The sequence below is a fragment of the Columba livia genome, chromosome 1 (genome assembly GCF_036013475.1).
Source record: "Columba livia isolate bColLiv1 breed racing homer chromosome 1, bColLiv1.pat.W.v2, whole genome shotgun sequence".
In the NCBI taxonomy this organism is placed as follows: Eukaryota; Metazoa; Chordata; class Aves; order Columbiformes; family Columbidae; genus Columba; species Columba livia.
Genome location: NC_088602.1, coordinates 56,709,276 through 56,734,259, shown reverse-complemented (window position 1 = coordinate 56,734,259; position 24,984 = coordinate 56,709,276). Strand labels below are relative to the sequence as shown.

Genomic DNA, 24,984 nt, shown 5'->3' with positions numbered 1-24,984 from the left:
GTAGAATGAATTGCCCTCTGGAGATACTTGTTGCTGTCCTTTATCTGTATAGTGGGCTTTATGCAACAGTCTAGGCAGTGAGATGTACCCCAGCTTCCATGTCTATGTTCTTTTGAAAAGAGAATTGAGCCATTTAAGCTGTTTAGGCCTTCAGCATGTGGGAGTTGCATGCAAAGCCTTTGGTGCGATCCCAGGGTTACTGGAAATTTGCAGCTTCTTCAAGACTGCAGCAGCACCTCTCCAGGACTCAGTATAAACCCAAACAGCCTGACACCCCCTATAGCATACACCCCCTGGCTATTGCTGTAGCCAAAATAGTCTCTGTGCTGCTGTCTCAGGGTATTCTGATGGGGCATAGTGGGGCCATTCTGCCAGCTCTTTGCCACCTGAAAAACAGTCTTATGATAATAAAAAACATAGGTATAAGGTATTTTATTACCCATTTGTGTGAAGAGAGGTCACATAGGCTGTGGTAGAAGCCAGTATCTGAAGTTCATATTTTGCAGTATCCAGCTATTACAATAGGCTTTTCCTTAACATTTTTCACCAATATAGCATGTCTGGCAAAGTGCAGTGCCTCTTCCATGGGGTGCTGCGGACCTCATCAGCTTTTCCACACTCAAGGTTACACAGCTGCTGCCACATCTGCACCTGGTATGTGGTAGAGCAGGGGTGTCAAACCCATCTTCACCAGGGGCCACATCAGGAGTAGCTACATTTATACTGTCATACAATTACATTCAGCCCTTTGAAGGCAACCGTGAGGCTGAAGTGGACCCCGGTGAAAATGAATAAAGCTTAAGAGAAGCTCAGCCTGTGGAGAGGCTACAGGGGCTGGAGACCTGGCTGGAAATGACACGCAGTGATGGAAGCTTGTGGCCGAGGAGAGCTGGTGGGGATGATGTGGTTACAGGGCAGCCCTGGAGCAGTTCTCACACCTGTGGTCAAGGAGCTGACCATTCAGCTTCATTGGGTCCTCTGACTGCTGGAACAAAATACTCCTTTGAGTGGAAAGACACAGTCTTGGTGTTCCAGGGCACCTGCTTACTCAGCTCTTTAAATTAGAGTCATTTGCTCTTTCCAGTCTAAAACAATATAGACTTGTAGACACGGGAATAGTTAATTTTTGAAGGAGGTGGCATAGGGCAGTAGTTTTTCACAGGACTGACCTCAAACAAAACTATATATATATATATATATATATACATGATTTTTTTTCTTACTGTCTGATGAATTTCCTTTTTAAGCTCATAGCTAAAGATACTGTAACCATTTACCTTCATTCACTGCAGCTTTATATAATTATAGCCAGTGTGATCCACCTTAAAAAACAGACTAAATTCAGATTCCAAGTTCATTTTGACAGCAAGTAAAATGTTTGGCTTGCAAAACCTGCTTTTCAGTAGGCTGAATGTGTTTCCGTGCTAGCAGCTTCCAGGAAACTCTTAGGTTACAATTACAAGAAGTTAAAACTGTAGCAGCAGAATTGTTAACTGGAAGTCAGAGTTTCCTTTACACCATTCCTCTTATGCTTAGTCCTAGGACTAGCTTAAATACTTTCTTTTCTTTTTCTATTACATTGTTTTTGTTTCATTTTGTTTTTTCTCCCTTTCTGATCCTAACCTGTAATTATTTGTTCTTTGGTCTGTTTTTTATTTTTTGTTTGTTTGTTTTTATCTTATACTGGATTATTTACTTAGAGCAGCATTTTCTAACAGCTTTTCCAGGTTATGGGGGTCTCTCCCTTAAATTATGAGGGATATGTCCAATTTTAAAAACAGGTTAAAGACATTTTTTTGTATTCTTTTCCAGGCTTCCTAATTACATGGTCAGTAAATCCAAAGAAGAATATAAGCAGGAAAGGCTGTGATAAGAACAGTAAAAACAGTGTTTGCTGTAAGGAGCAAAACTGAAGAAGACTTCAGAAGCTAAAAGAAGAGAAGGAAAGAAGGTAATAGGTGGATTCAGTTGGAAGAAAGGCATAGGGATTTTTCTTAAAATAATAATTTAGACAATGAGAATCTATGAGTGAAGATAACTAGAGCGAAACAAAAAAATCTGAAGAAAGAAATGGGAACATGATTTAATAAGGCTCAATGAATCTAGGGATGATACTGCAAGACAGATGGTATCCCAAACAGATCTGTGCTCTGCAAACTCAGATGACCCCTTTTCTTCAAATTGAGATGCAAGGAGATGACCCTGAGAAAGTGAGAAAGGACAGGGCTGGAATGCTGGCTGAGCGAGCCACAGGGACAGAGGACAGTGTGTTTGATCCCATCTGTCTGTTATTTGAATGCAGATCTGAAAAGACGATAAGAACTGAAGACCTATTTTTCACTGCCTAACATATTATGGAGTTCTTCGCAAAATAAATGCAAAGCTTGTTGAAAGCAGTAGCGTTTGTATTTAGTCAGATTTTACTCACTGTTATCATGGGATTGAGCAACCACACTGAGGAACGGAAACAAAATTTGCATCAGAAGAAATGAGACACATGGATTTATGTTTGCTTACTTATTCAGTGTGTAAAATACAAAAATAATAGATATGTTTATATCATTGCTTATATAGAAAATTGAGGTTTACAGACAATTTGTCACTGCTGCAGCCACTGGAATGTGCCAGTACATCTGTGGCCCCACACCTCCTTACAGCTGCTTTTATATTTGCAGCACAAGCCATGTCAGCTTCTGAAGGATTTATCAGTTTAGAGGACAGCTGTGGGGTGTTTAGGAGAGAACCTACGGACAGCACAGCTCCAAAATAAAACTGTCTTTGGCTACGCAATCTTCTGACACGTGAGGCTTTTCAACAGAGAAGAGACTTGCAGTGGAGGAGACAGAACCTTCCAGGCATCTCCTGCCATTACTTCTTCACTCTACACCACAGGCTTCGAAGGCTTCCTTCTGCTAATTTTTCTTATCTAACAGAAAAAAAACCTGATTAAATGTGGATGGCTGAATGGATGAAATACATACTATGAGAAAAAAAAAGACCAAAACATCCAGCATATACAATTTTTTCCAGGAGGAAAAAAAAAAAACGTTAGCCACATTGCTTAATGGACTTCTGGAAGGCTCTTCAATGTTATGGTTGCTATAAATAATACTGCACAGAACAGGGTAGCTGTAGCTTACAAATAGACAATAACCTGATCATTTTGTTGACAACTTATTTTGTTCACACATGCATTTAAAATTAAATGTGACAATTTGGTAGTTTCTTGGAAGCCCAAAGAGTAAAATCTAAGTGCTGTAAATCCTCTGTAGCAAGCAAGACCAGTTCTGAATGTAAATTTATTTTCCCTTTGTGTAGTTTTTTTGTTGAAACCACATAAATACACATGAAAGAATACATCAGGAAAACGTGAGAAATCAAGCCTAAAATGACCTTTATCCTCTGTCCTTGCAAAGGAAGGCTGACAAATGCTCATGAGCTTCCACTCATCATGTTTCATAGGGAAATAGGAAACATGAGGCATCTTGAGCCGGCCTGTATTGATTCACATACAGGACGCTCCTCCAAGACTGTTGTGCTTAACAGCTAAGCAAATTCCAACTGCCCTTCTAAGAAATCTGTGTTTTATCCTAAGTCACACTGGTCACATTTGAAAGGTTTCAAATAATCATCTGAATGATTATTTTGGTTAGGAGTAGGTAGTATAATGTACCAGGTTATAAATTCCAGTCTATCGCGTAGTCCAGGATTGATTATGAAGTAATAATCTTTATTTCTCAGAAAGACATCTGGCTTTTGCCCTTTTGTTCTGTACTAGTCATGATAATTTCAGCACTCTAGTTTATGATTTTCTTATCTACACCACATCCACAAATTCACTCCTGCAGCTGTTCCTCATGTGATTATTTCTAGTAGCTTCATTGTGGTTACCCCTGTGAATAAGGCTTATTGTTGTGGTATACCATCATAGGCTACAAATATGCAAAAATTATAAAGGGACAGGAAACTTTCAAACCCTTCAAATAATTTCTTTTGGTTTTGGATACGTATTCTTCTTTGGCTTTGCTTGGGATTTTTGTTTCCTTTTAAGATTGCCCTGCAGCTATTGAAAAATAGCTTTAAAAAGTTTAAACACTGCTTCCACTGATTTACTTTGAGTAAGTCAACCACAGAATAGCAAGTAGTTTCAAAATCTGCCAAGCCTTTAGCCAGTAGAAATTAGCAATTACGCAGTTATTTCTACTAGTTGTATATTGTATAAAAATATAAATATCTAGACAATAAAATACTGTATAAATGATTTTATTTTATAACCATATTTAACATTTATTTGTGACGGGATAACTGCTATGATTATTATAAATCACAGCCAGAATAAGAAAGCATAAGAACCAAAGTCTAGTATTTTGGAGTATATCTTTATACTGGAGAAACAAGCTCCTAAATACACTACAGTAACAGACACTGGAGAAGCATTCATTATACCAAACAAATAAATACATAAATAATAATAATAAAATGTTTTCCTTTTCCTGTGAACAGCATATGGTGAAAACCATTCCCTGGTGCCAGCAAAGATCTCTGCTGCATCAGTTCCTCTGCCATGGAGATAAAAACTGTGAGCTTTTGGACTTCCATGCAGTGTAAACAATCCCCTCTTGATTGCTTTGCTGAATACGGCTCACATCCTACTACTTCTTTCTCTGCCCGTGTCTTGGAACTGTATCTAAACTGACTCCAAAACAAGGAACACTTAGCCAAATTCTTTGTATATGGAGAAGTCTACTCAGAATGAAAGAAATGTGAGCTATGTCAAATTAAGGGAATGAGCAGGCAAGTCAATAATGGAGGATTTGTAGTCATAAAGGCTACTCTGAATTATACTGTCTGCAGGAGACCTTGTCAGGACTTTACGTGTTAGAAGGCGATCAGCCTTCTCCGTGCTGCTCTTAAAGTGGATGTGGCGTCACAAACATTAACACTGCAAGAAAGATATTACTGGTTTGTGTAATAAGGGATGTAGTCTCATAATAATCAATATTGTACCTTGACACTGAAGAACTGAAGTACCAGAATAACTCTGCAGTTTTAATGGAAACATCTTTGACAACATCAAGAAGGACTGATTACAGATAAGAAATCCGGGAACCAGCATATGGTCTGGCTTAGCTGGAAATCTCCATCAATACTGAGCAGAAAAATCCTCTTCTAAAGGCTACAACAACCCTTATGCTGATAATAAAAGAAAGATGTGTCCATGGTATGCACTTAAGCAGCTGCTGGTGGTCATAACATGACATGAGGCCTCTCTTTAAAGTGCACAGCAACCCTAGACAGCAGTTCAATGAAAGCTGTGAAAGTAAATAAACATTTAAAAGTGTAGAAGTTAAACTCTAATTTTAAAATCTGAGTTAGTTGGTACAAACCCTTATGCATACCTTTTAACTTTTGTTAAATGGAGCCTTTATTACCTCCATTTAACAGAAACTATTTAAACCAAGTTCAGACAAACCTAAATAATCTAAACCACATTCAGAGTAGCTACTCAGAAGTCCTGCATCAGTTTCCTATCAGGCTAAAAATAGCACATTTTTTGTACTCCATTGAGTACAATTACGTGCAATTTTGCTCACATTAAATGAGTGAGCAAAAGTTTTTACTAATATTCATGGGTAAGTTCTTAACAACTAACACTGAAGAAGGAATATTATCACTGAAGTCTGAATTAAACTGACTGACTGATAAACTGAAGGAAGTGTCATAATTGTATTATGAGTCAGTGGAAAAGGTAGGAACTGAATTATCCTGTATCCTCGTGAACTCGCATAGGAATTTATTTACATAGAACTATAGTCACCATAGCTGGAGCTTAGCACGAGAGGTGACACCAATGAAGAAAAAAGAAGCTGTATCTATGCAGCGTATCAATGCAGAAAAAGATGTAGTTGCCTATATTAATCCTGCAATAGCTCCACATGAAAAATATAACTGGAAAAATGAGCTTTTAGAATTGCACCTGAATGGGTGGAAAGATCACAAAGCATTTACTTGGTCCTTCCTCCAGTTTCTGTTGGCGGGGTTACAACAATTAAGCCTAAAACCCAGAGTTACATCAAAATCAATTACATCATCCTGGGAAGCAGGTTACACATGTAGTTTTATGAACAGTAACATCCTGGAAGTTACTGAGAAACTTCCACTGAATCTTCCTGCCCTTCAACACATGATATATCAAGATCTCCAGGTAAGGAATAAAACAGAATCTATCTTGCATATTTTTGCATTTTGAGCAACAGACACACATATAAGTATGTGCTCTTTTTTACTAATATCATCATTGAAGTAGTTTATGGCGTACCTGCTTAGTGGAAAAACACATTACCTCTACCCGACGCTAAATAGTTGGTTTCAGAGATTTGAATTCAAGATTAATAAAAGACATTATCTGATAAAAAATGACATTACCTTAACAATGTCTACATTGGGTTTCATGGGGGATATCAGTGTTACATAAATGAAGTAATTTCTAAATGTTTGTACATTTCTGTATATAAAATTTGGCATGCAGTTATATTCGACTGGGGGGAAAAATGAAAGAACTAAAAGCTGCCATTCAGAAATAACTGTGTGCACTGCCTGCATAATATTTGGAAGGACAGATTGGCTGTATCTGGGAAAAAGTCAGTCTTAGCCAGATGCAGAAAAAACACTCCATTATTCCTTTCAGGCATTGGGAGAATCTTAAAGAGGAGCTCAAATGAACCTACTCCAGCACATCACTGAATGGGTTAGTATGTTCGAAGATGCTAAGAAGGCCATCCATCAGTGGTATTGTTTTACTTTGATTTTTTTACAAGTACACAGAACTAGCAGCTTGTTTTAAATTTTAGAATACTGACAAAACACCATCAAAATGTAGCTTTTTATGCTTCTTCCTTTTAGGGCACGTCTTCCTTGGATTGTAAGATTCAGTTCTAAGTTGTTTATTATCTACAAAACCTCCAGACTGTCTGCATATCTAATGGTTAGTGAGTATTCCCTTGCTTCCTCTATTCTTTTAGCATTTACTCCAACCACATAATTTGTTATGATTTGATGGCAATTAGCTCATCCCTCTTTTCTTTTCCTAACAGAATGGATTTGCCGACCAGAAAGGTTATGCTGACTATCTAGCTTGACTTCCATAGCAGTATAAGCCAAAACATTTTATACCATGAACTTTGCTTTAAGTCTGTAGATCGAGGGATGACTCAGAGTCCAGGATTTAGAAAATATATTGAATCTTAATTTAGCATTTGGAAGACAGTGTTTAGTGAGTCCTTTGGGACATTATACCAAACAACTCCTCTTGTGGCTAAAATAAAAGGATCTTCTGCTTATTCTAAATTGGCCTAATTTCAGCTGCCAGTTACTGCTTGTCATTATCATCTTACCTGACAGATTAAAGAGCCTTTTAACATTGGAAATTTTCTTCACTTGCAAATCCCAGTACATTATGATCAAGCTTTTATATAAACTAAACAGATGCTTCTTCAGTCTCTCATTGCAAGGTAGAGTCTCCTGGCTTTTCCAGTTTGTCAATTACACCGCAATTCTAGTAATAATTTGATTAATGCCATATATAACAACATAATTACTACTGCTTAATATTCATCTGCTTCTACACCCAAGATTAGCACTGTAAGCATTAATCTTTTTAAAATTGTTCATAACCACACCATAACACCTTTATAATTTGACTTTAAAATATTCTTTATACTTGAACGCCTTCCACTCATCTGTAATAAACAGTTCAGTAAGTCCCACTCCACCCCTCCCCCCAGGAAAATCAGGCTCTGCTTCAGAAGTAACACCTCCCTATAAATATTTACAGCTGCAACTATGTTATTAGTGATTATCCTAAGTTTTCTTTACAGAAGTTAATGAAGATTATGAATAGGAATGTAATAAAACCAAATGCTTGTTGTACTTTGCTAAACGCATCTCCATTTAATGATGATTTTCAAGATACAATTACTTTTCAGATTTGCTACCTTGTTTTTTTTTTGTTCAGATAAATATATGTTGCAAGTTTTGTGTAAAAATACTTTTAAATAGAATATGGGCATTAAATAGAGTATGGCGTGTCTTCACAGAAGCTCAAAATTACAGAGTTACATTTGCCACCAGGTGAAATACTAACCCCATTAAACAATGAGCCTGAAGTCCAGCAAATCCTGCTGATATTACAAACTCAATAATTCTTCAATTCCTGCATGTGATTTTTGCATTTGACTTCCATGATTTTGCCAAAGGTTCTTATCATGTTGGTTTAGCTCTAATATCCTTTTTCTTGACATTTCTAATGGGCACCCAATCAGTTTCTATTTTTTATTTCTGAAAGGAACGCAGACAGGGTGGTTACCACCAGGAATGATTCAGATTTCTGTAAAATTCTGGGACATGACTTAGTTGGTCCTGAAAGTTTAAATGTTTTTACTTTTACCATTTGATATTTAGCATCCTTTCTACATAGAGACTGAACAAAATGTGCACTTATAGGTATAAAATATTACTGCATTATCCACCTTTCCATTAAATAAATGCTTTTGTACATAAGCATTGTAACTGAAAATTGTAATATATCAAAGTAGTAGGGAAACCAGGCCATTGTCAAGATTTTTTCTTTCTTAATCCTGACCCTTAAAAAAAATGTATCCTCCTCGTCCTTTAGGCAACAAGCCAAGACTTCATTCATATATTTAGTTACTATTATTCCTTCTCATTGTTTCACAACTGCTAACTTATCATTTCTGCTTATCAGCTTCCATATTTCTCCTTTAATTTTATACATATTTTAATTGTTGCTTTCATTTTCTTTAACTGAGTATGTTCAGCTGAAAAGAAACTTTGATGATTGTGGTAATAATGTAATCTTTGAGGTATCCTGTGCAGACGTCCTGAACAAACTACCATTTACCTATTTGAAGTATTTTCCTATGTATCTCTGCCCATACAAGTATCATTCTGAGTCTTCTTCAGACTTGAAACACTGTCCCTTTTCCAACAAAGATGCAAAATATATCTGACAAATATTTATATATAGCAAATATAGTTAAATTATGCCTTTTTACATTTAAGCAATCATAAATTCAGTAGATTAGTCATAATTCTTTTGTCAGAATTGTCAGAATTCAAAGCACCTGAGTGCTTTGAAAATAGAATATGCTTTTACTTTAGAAAATGGTCATCTATTATTTATACAAAATCTAGGGCATGTTTACTTATAGAGGTTTGAAATCTGGACATACATTACAGATTGAGATAAAAAAAGAGATGATCCTAAGATATCCATTCTAGTTATTCTAGCTAAATGTTTACACAGCTGCTCACCTCATTCTGTACTCACATAATCTGTCCCACCAGTATCCAGTTTTCTGATTTATCAGCCTAAGCATTGACTCATAAACACACCATGTCTTGAATTTTTGAAATCAGGAACTCTAGGTAACTTTAACAAGCCTCCACCTCTGCACATTCTGTCCTTCTTAAAGAAGATCTAAAGTAACATTAACACACGTTGTGACAGAGATCCTACTGAAAATACATAGGTCACACATTTGAACATTAGATACTGGTCTGCAAAAGCATAATATCTGCAGAAAGATCCTTTACCAATAAAAGCTCCCTCAGTGTAAAGTACAGACTTGTGTACTTGGACATTTTATCCTCCATCTTTCTGAAAGTATTGCACCAATTATGCGGAATCTTGCTAGTTACAGATGTATTTGTGAAGCCTCCAAAAAAGCAGGCCCTTTCTCTGGCAGGCATTTCTTGAGAACATAGCCTCAGATATAATCACTTTATAACATGTCTCTTTCCCCACCTGAAAGCGCACCCTCCTCGTGTTGTTCATTGCACTGAGTTGCTCTCTCTATCAGCAGTAAGCTGTATCCAGTTCAGTGCAGAAAAGTGGGTTTAGTTGATGAAAAACCCACCTGGACACATTCCTGTGTAACCTCATCTAGGTGTTCCTGCTCTGTTTGGGATATTGGACTAGATCTTTCGAGGTCCCTTCCAATCCCTAACATTCTGTGATTCTGTGAAAAAGATGTCTAAAAAGATAATGGTGTGCAAGCCCTAATGGTCTCAAATGGTCCAGGCATTTATATGTAGTTATGAGGTGCCTAATTCCTACCTACTTCTCTGAGTTTAAGGGTGCTACTAACCAGGGTCTCAGAAGGAATTTGTGGTAACTTTTATGGCAGCTGAGCACAGGCACATAGTTCTACCTACAAATAGAAACTATTCGTGAGAAGGAAACTGTACAAAGGGAAAAGCCTCAAAAACGACACTCCCTTAGGATGGACCAATATCATGAGCAGCGCTACTGAGAGCAAACACGCTGGCAGAGTTCGGAACTGTGACCATCCCAGCTACAGCACTCACTTCACAGAATCACACACAGAATCACAGAATGTTAGGAACTGGAAGGGACCTCGAAAGATCATCCAGTCCAATCCCCCTGCTGGAGCAGGAACGCCTAGATGAGGTTACACAGGGATGTATCCAGGCAGGTTTTGAATGTCTCCAGCGAAGGAGACTCCACAACCCCCCTGGGCAGCCTGTTCCAGTGCTCTGGCACCCTCACTGAGAAGAAGGTTCTTCTCATATATAAGTAGAACCTCCTGTGTTCCAGTTTGTACCCACTGCCCCTTGCCTTATCGTTGGTTGTCACCGAGAAGAGTGACACCATCCTCGTGACACTCACCTTTTACATATTTATAAACATTACATCTCGGGGTTACACAGACCCACGCACACACGTGTGCGTATACACAGGTACAAACACGGGCAGACGCCTCCGGTGCACAGCCGGGAAGGGAGGGCCCCGCCGCCCCGTACTGCAGCCCCCCCCGCGCCGCTTGCACCGGTTTGTCCCCAGCCCTCGGGAGGCGGCGGCTACACCCGGTGCTCCAGCCGCGCTTTGCCGCCGACTCCGTCACTGGGGGCCGAACAGAGCCGCACTCACCGCCACACCCCGGGGGACCCAAGAGAAGCGCCGCCCGCCGACCCCCACCCCAGGGCCCGCTGCCGCCGCGACCGGGACACTACTGTCGCCGCCGCTCACCACAGACCGCCCCGCCGAGGGCGGTGCCTGCCTGGCAAAGGCGGGAACTTCCGGCTCCAGCCAGCCCCACCCCTCACCTTGGCCTCGGCTCCGCGCTAAGCCAATGAGGGTTGGGAGGCGCAGCCGTGCAGGTAACCGGGAGCCCAATCAGAAAGGCGCCGCGGGAACAGGTGGGGGCGGGGCCTCGGCGTGCCGCGCGCGCGGCCCCGCCCCTTTGCCTCACTGGCGGCCGCGCCAATCGGCCCCCGCGGCGGCGCCCCGCTGCGCGCGGCTGTGTTTGGCGGCTCCGCGGGGGAGGGGCCACCTGCCCTGAGCGGCGCCGGCTGCGGCACCCGCCCGCGGGGCGCCCGCCCCGCCCGCCTCCCCACGGCCGCCCCCCGTCCTCCCCGCCCCCAGCACAGCGTGAGGGGCCGCCCGGCGGCCGGGCCGTGAGGGCAGCGGGCGGCCCGGGCCGGAGGAGCGCGGAGGCAGCCATGGCACTGGTGGCCCCGGAGACTCGGAAGTTCACGCGGGCGCTGAGTAAGCCCGGCACGGCGGCGGAGCTGCGGCAGAGCGTCTCCGAGGTGGTGCGCGGCTCCGTTCTCCTGGTGAGCGCGGGGGCGGCCCGCCAGGGGCCCGGGCGAGGCTGCGGGCGGGGGGAGCCTCCGCTGCGGCCTCTCGGGGCTGCGGGGCGGGCGGCGAGCGGTGTCCCGGGAGGAGGAGACGGGCCCTTTGATCCCTCCCGGGCTGTCGGGGGGGAGAGGTCGGCGCGGCCCCGTGCCGGGCTTGCGGCTCTTGGCCTCCCCCGGCGGCTGCCGCGGGCGGGGTGAGGTGCGGATGCAGCCGCAGGCGGGGCGGGGACGCTCCCAGCGGCAGCGGCGCGGAGGGCGCCATGGGATGCGGCGCCCGGCGGGCACGGCTGGGCGCTCCCGCCCGCCCCGCCGCCGACTTGTGGGACAGCCGGGGCGAGCGGAGCCCTGCGGGAAGCCGCGGCCCCCGCCTCGCTGGAACCTGGCTCGGGCCGGGCCGGGCGGCCTGAGGGCTCCCTTCTCCTCCACCTGTGGAGCGGGGGCAGCGGGCGCTTGGCCCTATTTGGCTGAAGCGCTTTCGCGTGTGTGTGTGTAAATAATGGTGCGACAGCGGCTTTTCATCTTGCACGCGTTACAGCTGAAACACGTTTGTTGTTGTGTGTATCGCGCAGAAGGGAAGATGAGTGCTGGCAAGTGCAGCGGGAATGTTTTAATATGTTGTTATTTGTCCCTCCTGTCTGCACTGTGCTAGCACGTTGCTGCCGTTCTTGCCAGTTCACAATTGGACGCATATATTTCATTTAAACTGCTGAAAGTGAAGTTGTGTGAAGGTGTTAGGTGGTGAACTGAGGCAGCTGGCCTGAGAGAGAGAAGTATGTTTTTTTGGCCCGGCTGTACTCAGGTGACGACATCTTAAGCAGCTTCAGTGAGGTTTTTCCCAGATCCTTTCTTGGGGCTCTTATTCGTGATATGCATTTGTTTTCCGTGTAGTTTTGTTATCTCCAAGGGGAATGCTTTAGTAAGCGATTAACCCTTTGTAACTAGCGAGTTTTTGGTGCAGGGGTTCCTGGTACTGGAAGCTGATCTGTCATTTGTTTTTCACTCTTGCTAATGCTGAGTATGGCTTTGTCTAACTTTTAAAAACTGCTTGTCAGAACAGAACAGTGTCTTGTCATAGCTTTGTGTTCTAAGAGTAATAAATGCTGGAGCTGTAATTCAAAGGCAAATACCTTTCTTTGGTAAAATGATGGCTCTAAAATTAAATTACTCTTTATTTAACTGTGGGTCGTGGAAAATATATAATATAGAATATAGAATATAAGACCTCACATGCATAGTTCAGGGTCCACCTGAACACTGACAGCTTTCCACAAGACACTGTAACATATACCTGTAATGAGCATCCAGTATATCTTAACACTTCTACACGGATCATTTCTTTCCTGGGAAGAGTGGAAGAAGGATGTGTATATTTTAAAGTGTTCTTCATATGGTGGGAGCTTGAAAGAGATTTAAGCATTTCCATGACACAAATAAATGTTTCTTTTGCAGTAATCTGCAACCCTGCCCACACCCCATTCCCCTTTAGAAGTTTTTTTTCTTCATTCACTTATGAATAGTGTCATTTTTGACACTATTCTGCAGAATTTTAAGGAGGTGAAAGAAGCAATGGTGTGAAGTGGTGTGCTGGCTCAATCTTATTCTGGATAAATAAGGTCTTCCATCACTGTTAGAAACCAAAAGTAGTGAATTACCATTCATGGTGACTTAACATCCAGGTCAAGTTTGTCATCCTTTCCTGTTGGCTTGGTGCATGGAGCAAAATCCCCATTTCTGTCCCATACAGTCTTGTCCTGAATTTCACCTTTCTATTTCAGCTATGTTTTGCCTCTGCTGTTATGTCTGTCCTACTGTCATAAATGCTGTTCATTTTATCACTGAACTCCTATGTTCCTGCTCACACACTGTTTAAATCGTTAAATTAATTGCAGTTTTTTTTTACTTTTACCATTTTTTCCTCCTTTGAATGTAGTGTAACTCTTTTTCTTGAGCATTGTGATGTGTGGCATGGAATTGTGCTTCTTTTTAAAAGCTTAGGTGATATAGTGTAGGTGTTTGGGGTGGGTTTTTTTTTTGTTTTGTTTTGTGGGTTTTTTGGTGTGTTTGTGTTTGTTTGTTTTAGTAGAAGACTTTTAAAAATATTTACTTCTCTAAACTTGACAAGTTGGCCTGTTTCTTAGCTGTTGGAGTTTCTGGGCTTCATTATCTGAAAACTCCCTTAGGCTGACCTGGTGGACATAAGATTTCTTCCAGTATTGTAATAGTTGAGGAATATTATATTCTGATGCGTGTCTTTAAAGAGAAGACGACCCACTTTTTTTTCCCTCAGCTGCCTCTCAAAGCTCTTTGATAGAGCACCCTGCCAGGATCTCTTGAACTGGGTTGTCAATGAAATGTCTTGCTTAATACATTGTTTAACATTGGTAACTCTTGTGATCTTACTGTTATCACTTGCTTATGAACAAATACTGAAGTTTTTCAATATTGAAAAAATACTGTAGCTTTTTTCCATTGGCTAGGCTTGCAGTGTAGAACCTGGAGGTAGGAAAGAGTGAATTCAAACCAACAGTTCTTGGTGGATGATCTGTCCAGAAATGTACAACCAAATATTGCTTCTGACTGTACATCTCTGCAGCAGAATGTACTGAGCAGTGATGCAAATCATCCAGTCATTACTTGCAGTAGCAGATAAAGTGAACTGCTAATACCTTTGAGGTTGTATAGATTCTTTAACTTATTGTCACTAGTGTTTAACAGTTCCATCCATTTTTACCATCAACAATGTATTGCCACAGTTTAAAAAAAAAAAAAAAAAGGCATTAGCCATATGTAAATGAGGCTTATTAGATCATATTTCTAAAACATGCTTATCTTTTCTGTTTTATAAATGTTATTTGAATCACACTGGGGGAAGAGGACTGAAAACAGCATGTCAGTAGGACAGCATGGTATATCTTACATTTTCAGGTTGCTCTTCGTTGGAACTAAAAGTCAGAGATTTTTCAGCGAACTGACAGACTAAATAGCTTGGCTGAGTAGTAAAACAACATTAAGCAGATGTGATTAGCCAAGCTAGTTTTCATCACAGAATGCAGCAAGCTATCATGTCAGCATTTGACATCTCACACATTCTTTCTGTTAGATTTACTTTGCTGGACCAAAGAGTACAGTTTGGTTGGCTGAAATGAAACCTTCTTATTTGGCAATCAGCTTTTCACTGTGGAATAAGGCACATAACATATATCCTGATTATTTGGGTTCAGTTTTTGCTATTTTCTGCCTGACAGTAGCATCCTTGCTGAATGTGGTCTTGTGCATTGTTGATGTTGTGTTGATTTCAGACTAGCCACATGACTTAATCTGATGCCTCTGGCCACCCAAATACATTTATGTCTGGGGAGGAAGACTATGGCAATGACAAGTCTGTCTCTTAAACCAGTGATCTTGCCAAGAGTGGTTTTAAATGCAATTTTAACATTACGCATAATTGGAAGCTGTTTCTTTAAGTGGTGATGAGTTATCCAAAGGATGTTGTATGCAGATCAGAAGCACTGCTGGAGGGATGTGTGGTGTCTTGTTCAATTATATGTTAATGATAAATTATGTCAGTAACAAAACAATGTGTTCTACCCTTTATTAAATTAAGCTGTCACTTAAGGATAATAAGCAATTAAGTGAATGTTTAATGTACCAAATTTGGTCTACTTTTTGTCTAGCTGTCAATAAAATGCCTTTATCAAACATGCAGATGATGAAAATGTTCAAATATACTAAGTAATACAGCAGAAATTGTTTCACCTGTGTCAAAATTAACAATATGGAAATATGGGAAAACAGGATGAAACCTGAGTGACTCCCAGATTACTCTATGCAGCTTTCCTTTTTTATTTGGACATATAAAATATGTTTGAGTATTTGAAGGCTGAAATCGTGACATCTTAATACTTTATATGTTAAATTCAAATACCTGGAGGAGCTCTTGAGCTCTAAAATTCTTGCAGAAATTCAGCTTTTCAGATGTAGAGGAAAATCAGTATATCATAAAGACAATTCAGCCAGTCTCTGAATTATTGAACTTTACTTGAGGGGAAAAAACCTGCTATTCAACTCTGAAGAAGTTATTTTAGTTTATGGTGTGAACAACTTACCTTTTCTAAAGGAAATAAAAATTAGTAGAGAATATGATCTTTTTGATAAAGGTCCTAACTGTATTTCAGCCAAGTGCATGTAAAAACCTTTTTAATTGGATCTGAAACACTAGTAAAAAAATTGTTATTTCTGGCAAGTCTGATATTGCTAAGAAGACTTACTGGGTATGATAGACATTTCTGTGGTTGTGAAGAATAAGAGGGTGGACTATAGCATTAAGGTGTCTATTAATAAATACCATTAAACTTATTTAAATTTTAAAGGTCAGTAAACCTCTTATTCAGAAAGGGAGTAAGGGGGGTGGGGGGAAATACAGGACAGCTGAATTTCTGTGTGAACAAAAATAACGTTTAGCCATTCAACAACATTAGATCATTCTTCTTAGCTGCACCTATTTCCTTATTATTTTCTGGAACTTTTTCTATCCAGCTAGATAAGGACAATTATGTTAAAAATACTTGCTTCTGATACAGCAAGTTGTAGGGTGATGCTGGATTGGGCTTTCAGTTTATGGTGGCAGCAGCTCTCAGGCAGCACAGAATACCACAGTATACCTTATTTTTTTCTCTCTTCCCCCTACTTATGCCCTTTAATACTCGACCAAGATCATATATTTGTATCTTAATGGAAGTAGAACTCATTGCATCTGAATTTAAATTTGGAAATTTCACAACCCTGTGATTGTTTTTTCCCTTATTGAAGATCTTGTGCAATAAACTTAAAATGTACATATGTTTTATAGCGTATATCCAGCTTAAAGTCACTTGGTTATGCTGCATTGTGCTTTTATGCAGATGTTTCAAAAAGGTCTGTAAGTACTCATTTTCAAAACTAGGCCTTTAATGTCAACTGTGTGTCCTGTTGCATGGGTATAGATGTTCAAGTTACTTCTAAGTATGTATAGTTGTTGCGCTGAGTGGTCACTTGCATGCAAGTAATGGTGTGCTTGAGGCATGTGTGTGCCATCAGACATATGCATGTGTATGCAAACTCAGCAATTTGTGAATTTGGCAGTTTTACCAGATTCTGCCAGATTTACGCATGTTTGCTTTAAAAACAGTAAGGAAAAATTACTGATAAGTCATTGAAGCAAGTAAGGGGTGTTCAGTTTTCCAGAGAGTGGGAAGCTTGAGTGTATCCTTCTGAGAAATGTATTGTCTATATTTGGTTTGTTTAAGAATTTCTGTAACTGCTAGAGGCGATTTGGTGCAAGTGGCTCTTTATGGAGCCAAAGAAAGGGTTTAACATGTTCAGCAGTGGTGTCTGGGAAGCTCTTGTTCAGACATGTGATTTCTGATGGTGGGTGAAGAATATGCCTAGTGCAGTGATCTTAAAAAAAATAGCATATATTAAAAACATAAATAAAACTTTCTTCCTTAGCTAACTTTTAGTTTTGACTTTGAGGTTGAATGATCTCAAGTACTTCATTTGATGTAGATACTGAAAGCAAAACTCCTTCATTTGAAAGAGGATGACAGTTTAATTCTTCCTTGTCCCCCTTAGGTTGTTTGTGTCCATTAATTATGCAAGGCAGAAAAGGCAAGTTGCAGAAGTAGTCAATGTATTGACACACTGCCTTTCTCATTGTTTTTTTTTGTTGTTGTTGTTATTTTCTTAAAAAAACCTTATATCTAAAGATGAGAAGATGCTCAAATAATTCTGAGTAACTTACTAAAGTAAGTTACCTTAATTTAGCGGATAGGCTTGTGAAGAGATGCTTACATTCTGTCTTACTCCAGAGGCACTGATGTACTTAGTATCCTAAATTTAATAATCTATGAAGCAGTGGTAGGTATCACATCATGAGAAAGCTATGGGATATTTTTTCTATTTCTTTTTTTTTTTTTTTTTCCTGTAAAGGTCCTTAAAGTTCTTTTCATGAGAATGAAAGTGAGCATATATTATCTCAGAAGAGAGACTTCCTTCCTGTAATATCAAAAAAACTCAACATCAATAACAACAAACTCCCAAAACGAAAAAAAACCCACAACAGTCTTAGATGCCTTAACAGCCAACCTGGTTAAGTTATGGACAAGATTTCTTGTACTAAGCAAGGCTGGAATTTCATTGGTACAATGGACTCTGCTTTGGAAAAAAGCTTATGAGATGTCTAAAAGTATTTAGAAAGTTGAGCAGAAGCTCTGAAGAGAGTTTTATGAAGAAAACTATTGTGCTGCACAAAGGTTTGGTCACAGAAATCTGTAGCTGAGGTTGTCTTCTACTATACTCGCATTGTGACTGGTTGAAAGCAATAGCAGCTTTGCTGCAGAAACATTAAGAAGAAAAATATTAATCTGATTGCAGGGGTGGGGCATGGGAGTCTTTGCCAATGTAAGGATGAATTACTGTGTCTGTTGGAACACTTTGTCATCTCCTCGTCTGTGCCCAATGAATCAGAGATGAGAAGAGGAATGGGGAATGTAGATACTGTCTTCTGCATTCTCCGTGTCCAGAGTTTGCTGCCTGGTTTGGAGACTCAGGCAGTTCAAGTGAGGAGAGATGCAAATGAAGAAATGGATAGCATTTGTTGAAAACTCTATGTGGATCTGGCACCTCAGACTGGTGAAACTATCCACTCCACTCTGTGACTAGTGCTCTATTAAGGTAGCGGTGTTGCCTTGGGGCTACTGGTAAATATCCATAATAATAATAATTTTTTAAAAAGTCAGCAGGAAAGATCTCTCCAAGAGATGTCGTGTGAAAGGGTGCCATGGTTCTCTCACACAGTCACAGAGTGGCTGAGGCTGGAAGTGGCCTCTGGAGATCATCTGGTCCAACCCCTTTGTTCAAGCAGGGCTACCCGGAGCTGGTTGCCCAGGGCTGTGTCCAGACACCTTTTGAGTATCACCAGAGACAGAGACTCCACAACCTCCCTGGGCAACCTGTGCCAGTGCTTGGCCACCCTCACAGTGAAAAAGTGTTTCCTAACACACAGAGGGAACCTCCTGTGTTTCAGGTTGTGCCTGTTGCCTCTGGTTCTGTCACTGAGCAGAGCCTATGTCCCTCATCTTTACACCCTCCTTTTAGGTATTTATATGCATTGTTGAGATGCCCCTGAGCCTTTTCTGTTCCAGGCTGAACAGTCCCAGCTCTCTCAGCCTCTTCTCAGAGGAGAGATGCTCCAGTCCCTTCATCGTCTTTGTGGCCCTTCCCTGTACTCTCTCCACTACATTCATGGCTCTCTTGTGTGTGGGAGCCCAGAACTGGACTGTTTCGCATACTTGTTCTGTAAGGAGTTAGTTGCTTTTTAAGAACAAAGTAATCTTAGCTCTGTGTGCTGAGGAAGCAAGCAGATTGCAGGCTGATTCAGACTGAAGAACTTGGTGGTGTCAGTGTAAATCAAGGCCTTATCTGGAATTATAGTTTTAAGCCTCTGGACCCAGGCCAAGCTTTGGTTTGGGGTTCCCTCTGAATAAAAAGGCCCATTCCCATTAAAGGACCAGCTAGAATTTCTTTCTGCTCACCAGCTGAAGGAAAGGATGTCAAGTAGTTTAAGGAGGAAATTTGTTATTCAGCCCCTGGAATTCTTGTGTCAAAAAAGAACATGAAAGTTTTGGATCAGTTTTCTATCTTGACAAAACAAGGAGGAAGAAATAATTCAGTCGAGACAGAGCATTGTCTGAAAAATCTGATTCATAGGATTCCTATGGAAAAGCTAAATGTAAAGTAGACCTTTTTATGTACAGTATTGTCAATGCCAGTAGTTCTGGAAGAAATGTCAGCTTTATAATCCTGTGCAAATCAAGGAAACATGGTTTAGATTGGCTTTTTTTTTTTCCCAACTGCTTTTGTAGTACTCTTGGAAAGTTTCTTCTAGTGATGATTCTAGGAAAGAATACTGGAAATTAAAAAATACGGGACACTAAATCAACAAAACTGTTCACTTTTCAAAATTATACCTTGCTTTTCTAAACTTGTTTGAAATTTTCAGGGATGAAAGTGTGTGCAAAACCAATGTTACAGTTGCTACAAGTTAAAATCAAACAGTCCCTTTTGAAGTTTCTTCTACTAAGAAACATAGTTGTTTATGCAATGGGACTGTCAAGTGACCTCACCTAAAATTAACTAAGCAACCAAAATGAGCCTTAAAACTCAACCCTCCTCCAAACACAAACAAAACAAGAAAAACAATTCCAACCCCCCACAGACTATATATATACAAAAGGGTAAATATTTATTTTTAGTCACAACAAAGGTGAGAAGGGCTAATGGCGATCCAGAGCTGCTAGAATGCTGAGAAGCCTGTAATACAGATCCATTAGTGTCAATAAATAATCCTTAGCTGTTGCTTTCTGTACTTCTGGGTGCTTTTTGATACTCAGGTGTAGCTACTGACTTTAAAAGAGAGAGCATGTTGACAGATACTGATCTACGTTTGGAAATTTGAGGCACAGACTAAAATGCTTTTTCTACTGCCAGGTACTCTGGATGGGAAGGAGCTATTTGGTGAATTCTGAGATAAAACAGGGTTTTATGTTTTTAGTACTATAAAATTAATCCCTCAACAAAGAGTGACTACACATTATACTCAGAATAGGTAATGCTTGTATAATTTTAAGTAGAGAAAGCATTTAAGTATTTGGTTACATTAGTGCAGGATGTAATTCATTGCATTTTTTTGTGTTACATAAGTGAAATGTAGTTGATTTCGGGAACCTGGAATTCAATGTACATGAGTTTGTAGACATTTCATTTGGTTTCAGCTTGCGAGTCCAGAGTATGCATTGCCTTTGAATGTTTGTGCTTTGACCTTAAGACATATGAGCTTGCTACCTTACTGGGTACCGAAGGTATGACTGCCCTTCATGTGCTGAAGGGAGTACTGCAACATACAGGAATAAGAAAAATAGAAGCTCCACAGAAAGATCTGAGTGTTTTCAGTGGGAGAGGCAAAGGCTAGTAAGATAGCTCCTGGTCTCATTGTAACAGGTTTGTGAAGAAATCAAAAGTCAAATGGAAATGCTATTTAGCATTCTGCATATTAACATAAAGAAAAGAGGTTTTAGTTTTAAGGTGATGGAAAGGTAGCATGGTGGGTTTGACGCTGGTGCGATGCCAGGTACCCACCAAAGCTGCTCTGTCACTCCCCTCCTCACCTGGACAGGGGAGAGAAAACATAACAAAAGGCTTGTGGGTTGCGATAAGGACATGGAGATCCTTCACCAATTACTGTCATGGGCAAAATGGGGAAAATTAATTTGTTACCAATCAAATCAGAGCAGGCTGCAGTTCTACAGAAACTGCGCCAGCATGGGTCCTGCATGAAGTCACAAGTGCTGCCAGCAAACCTGCTCCAGCCTGGGCTCCTCTCTCCATGGGGCCACAGGTCCTGCCAGGATCCTGCTCCAGCGTGGGCTTCCCACAGGGTCACGGCCTCCTCTGGGCATCCACCTGCTCTGATGTGGGGTTCTCCACAGGCTGCAGGTGGATCTCTGCTCCACCATGAAGCTCCATGGGCTGCACCATGGGCTGCACCACGGGCTGCAGGGGAATCTCTGCTCTGGTACCTGCAGCACCTCCTGCCCATCCTTCTTCACTGACCTTGGTGCATGCAGAGCTGTTTCTCTCACATGTTCTCACTCCTCTCTCCCAGCTGCTGTTTCTCAGCACTTTTTCCTCTTGTTAACTATGTTATCCCAGAGGTGCTACCACATTTGCTGATGGGCTCAGCCTTGGCCAGCAGCAGGACTATTTTAGAGTCGGTTGGCATTGGCTCTATTGGATGTGGGGGAAGCTTCTAGAAGCTTCTCACAAAAGCCACCCCTGTAGCCCCTGCTACCAAAACCCAGGTAGCATGGTGGGTTTGACGCTGGTGCGATGCCAGGTACCCACCAAAGCTGCTCTGTCACTCCCTTCCTCACCTGGACAGGGGAGAGAAAACATAACAAAAGGCTTGTGGGTTGAGATAAGGGCATGGAGATCCTTCACCAATTACTGTCATGGGCAAAATGGGGAAAATTTGCCATGCAAACCCAGTACAGGTCATCATCCATTTTCTAGTTTGATGGCACTGCCAATGCTGTGTGTTGTGCTCTTTGTTCTTTAATGTTGCATAATGGTCTTGATACCCTTTGGATTTAGAAGTACTGTTCCTCCCCAGGGTGCTGATACTGGCAGAGAATACACTTGCATTGCACTTGATGCCTTTCTAGGCTTGTTTGTAGGCATGGTTTTAAGTGACTACAGCCAGGCAATAGAATAATGCAGAATTGAAGCTTTGTGGCAAGAAGACTGAAAGTCACTGAATCTGAGCCTTCCTCTCTTGTTCCAGTGCAGTGATAAATGGTATTTCAGACCTCTTTCTGCCAGGCATATTCCTACCTGCTTGCGCTGGCACTAGTACCTCTGTAGTGTAATGTGATCTGATTTAGTAGGTGTTTTAGCTGAAAATGGTAGTATTAATAGTATGTTTGTCTTTAAAAATGTTCAAGGAGGCTTCACTCTTACTGTTTCCTAGTCCATGGGGGATTTTAAATTCGTTTTGGACCTGAAACTTCAATGAGTTTAAAAAGAACACTCAGGTTAATGAAAAGATGACACATCATAATTATTTCAAGGATGCTATTCTAATTTCCTTCAGAAATTATCCTGGGATTGTTGCTTGCCAGGCTTGTTATCACCTTGGAGTTATTATCTTGGTATTGTATATGGCCGTAGATGGCCCAAGAATGTTGTATATTAATTTCTTCCCAGCCAGAGTGTACAGTGTGATCCAGTAAGTTTTTCCTTCTGTGAAATATGAGAGTTCTAACAGAAAAAAAGAAAATCCTACTGTATCCAGTCTTGCCGGTGAAGTTCAAGAGACAATACTTCCAACATATTTTGGCAGCTAATAGTCTGCTGGAGGGGAAGTTGGAACTTGTTCCTCACTGAACTAGGAACAAAGGGAAGGAGAGAAACCTGAATCTGAATAATCTCCATAGAGGGATCAAAAGTATAAAAGGATGTCTGAGCCCTGACGTTTCTGCTACTCTTCACTGAGCACAGTAAAGTTGCTCAAAAACTGGGGTTTAACTTTTTTTTCCCCACTTATTCACTGTTCTGTTGAGCATTATTTGTTCTGGCATGGTTTCATCAGTGTTTCTGAAAACAATATCTTATAAATCTTACTTGTTCTGTAACTCTCTAATAGTAATGAAATTATTTTGTGGTTATTTTACCAGTTTTTAAGACCCCAGAATAAACACTTCAGCTTCAGAAAACTGAAAGCTATGTGACCACTAGGTGGAGACCAGCGAGCATATTTCAGTGCTAGAAATACTATGTTATGGCTTGAATTTCTGAAACAGTTAAAAAGGCTAGGTGTTTTTTGTCTTGCACTTAAGAACAAATGTTCATTTATTCAGTTTAGATTGACTTGGACATCTTCCTAAAGTTCTTCGGATTGTTCTTGGTATGTCTGTCCTCAAGATGTACTTCAGTTAAGCCTGAACTTATGGCACGTTCTTTATAAGCGGCTCCCAGTGTTCATGTGTGGATGAAAATGTATTGTTATTCAAGTCAGAGTGGATTTGCAAGAAGACTGACCTGTCTACAGCTCTCAACCGCGTGACCTAAAACTGTTAGCTGAGATCTTTAGTGTTTTGTAACTGGTAGGGTTTTGAATTTGTGTCCATCTCTCCCATCAGCGTATACATAATACTGTGTATGTAAGATTAATATCTCTGGAGTAGTATTTCTTGGGTTGCAACATTTATGCCTCCTTCTCACTTCTCTAAATGTATAAAAGACATAATAGCCACAAACATTCCCTTGTTTGTTCATTAAAATAAACGTGCTATGTTAGCCAGCTGTGACAGCTTCCTTGACTAGATAGGACAGAACTAATCTTGCTCCAATTTTCATAAGCATTATTTTTTATTTTTGTTATGATCTTTGACGTTAGGGGAGTCTCATGTGAATGATAAACTGCCTTGGATCTTCAGCCTGATGGAGTACTTAGTGTTGCAGTCGCAGTAGCTTTTTGTTTCCATTGGGTACAAATCTCTCCTTGGCAAATCTCCACCTTGCGGAGTGTGCAGATTCTTGGTCAAAATCACATGGGAATCCAAACATGCTATTTGCAAGACTACCTCCTGGACTAATCATACTGGCTTTCTCCTGAAGGATGGAATTCTCTTGGATCTTTCCTCATTCTCTGTGGTTAGTGTGTGGCTACCCAGTGTAATGCAACAGAATCATGGGAAAAACACAAGTTGAAAGGAAAATCTCTGGAAGTCGCCTAGTGCAAATCCCCTGATCAAAGTGGGTCTGGTTAGAGCAGGTTGTTTAGATACTATGCCAATCTGGTTTTAATATCCACAAAGATGGAAATACTTTAACTCCAGTAGCTGACAAGCCTCATGGTTGCAAAAAAAAAAAAAATCCTTTTATGCAAATGGGATATTCTGTGCCTGTTGCCTGTTGTCCTATGCCTATACCTTCAAGAAGAGTCTGGCTTTATCCTCTCTACCTTCCTGTCAGGTAGCTGCAAACAGCAATAAGATCTTCCTCTAGCCTTTACTCAATGCTAAGCCGTTCAAGGTCTTTTAGATTCTTCTCATACATTGTATGCTGCATTCCCTAAACCATCGTGATGGCTTCCCCTTTAGACTCGGTCCAATTTGTCAGTATCTTTCTTGCACTGAGAAGCCTGCTCAGCATGTTAAACTTGTTGTTAACAGGATGTCATCCTTATCACCCACTCATTCAGACCACACCTGCCTAATCTGGCTACAAGGATGCTAGGGAGACAGTGCCAGAAGTCTTGTTTTACTAACATTCAATGCCTACTGCTCTCTCCAGGTCCACAAAGCCAGCCATCTCATCACAGAAGGCAACCAGGTTGGTCAAGTATAATTTGTGTTTGGGAAATTCATGTTGTCTTCTTGGAACTACTCTTTCATTCTTTATATGTCTGGAAATAGCTTCCAGGAGGGTTTGTGTCATAATTTTCCTGGACTGGAGTGAATCTGACTAGCCTGTTGTTCCCTCTATCCTCCTTCTTGTTATTCTGGAAAGTGGATATGAAGGTTACTAAAAATAATACATATCCAAGTAGACACTCTGCACTAGTTTTGACAAATCAGGTGCTTAAGAGTTTCATCCTTAGGACAACTTGCCATTGTGGCCACAAAGCAGTTTTTGACTCAGTTTCTTCTTGCCAAAGAAACATGAGTTCTTGAAGAGAATGACCTGACAAAGGTTGTCTTTGAA

General features: G+C 40.8%; 1 protein-coding gene and 1 long non-coding RNA gene across 6 annotated transcripts in view; one reads left to right on the top strand and one right to left on the bottom strand.

The window, feature by feature from the left end:
* Positions 1 to 2,473: 2,473 nt before the first annotated feature.
* Positions 2,474 to 11,186, bottom strand: LOC110360300 (uncharacterized). 2 transcript variants are annotated; one of them, XR_002416095.2, is made up of 2 exons: positions 10,712 to 11,186; positions 2,474 to 2,926 (listed from the first exon to the last, which is right to left on the bottom strand). It is a non-coding gene; the product is annotated as an uncharacterized LOC110360300 (long non-coding RNA). The 2 variants fall into 2 exon arrangements; XR_010471455.1 differs by having other exon boundaries at positions 10,973 to 11,186.
* Positions 11,187 to 11,408: 222 nt separating this feature from the next.
* Positions 11,409 to 24,984, top strand: part of DOCK9 (dedicator of cytokinesis 9) — a 124,485-nt gene continuing 110,909 nt past the window's right edge. For all 4 annotated transcript variants that reach the window (XM_065057501.1, XM_065057475.1, XM_065057439.1 and 1 more), the window contains exon 1: positions 11,409 to 11,658. In XM_065057501.1, coding sequence (XP_064913573.1) covers positions 11,545 to 11,658 — 114 coding nt within the window. In that variant the 5' untranslated portion in view covers positions 11,409 to 11,544. The remainder of the gene's footprint in view (positions 11,659 to 24,984) is intronic.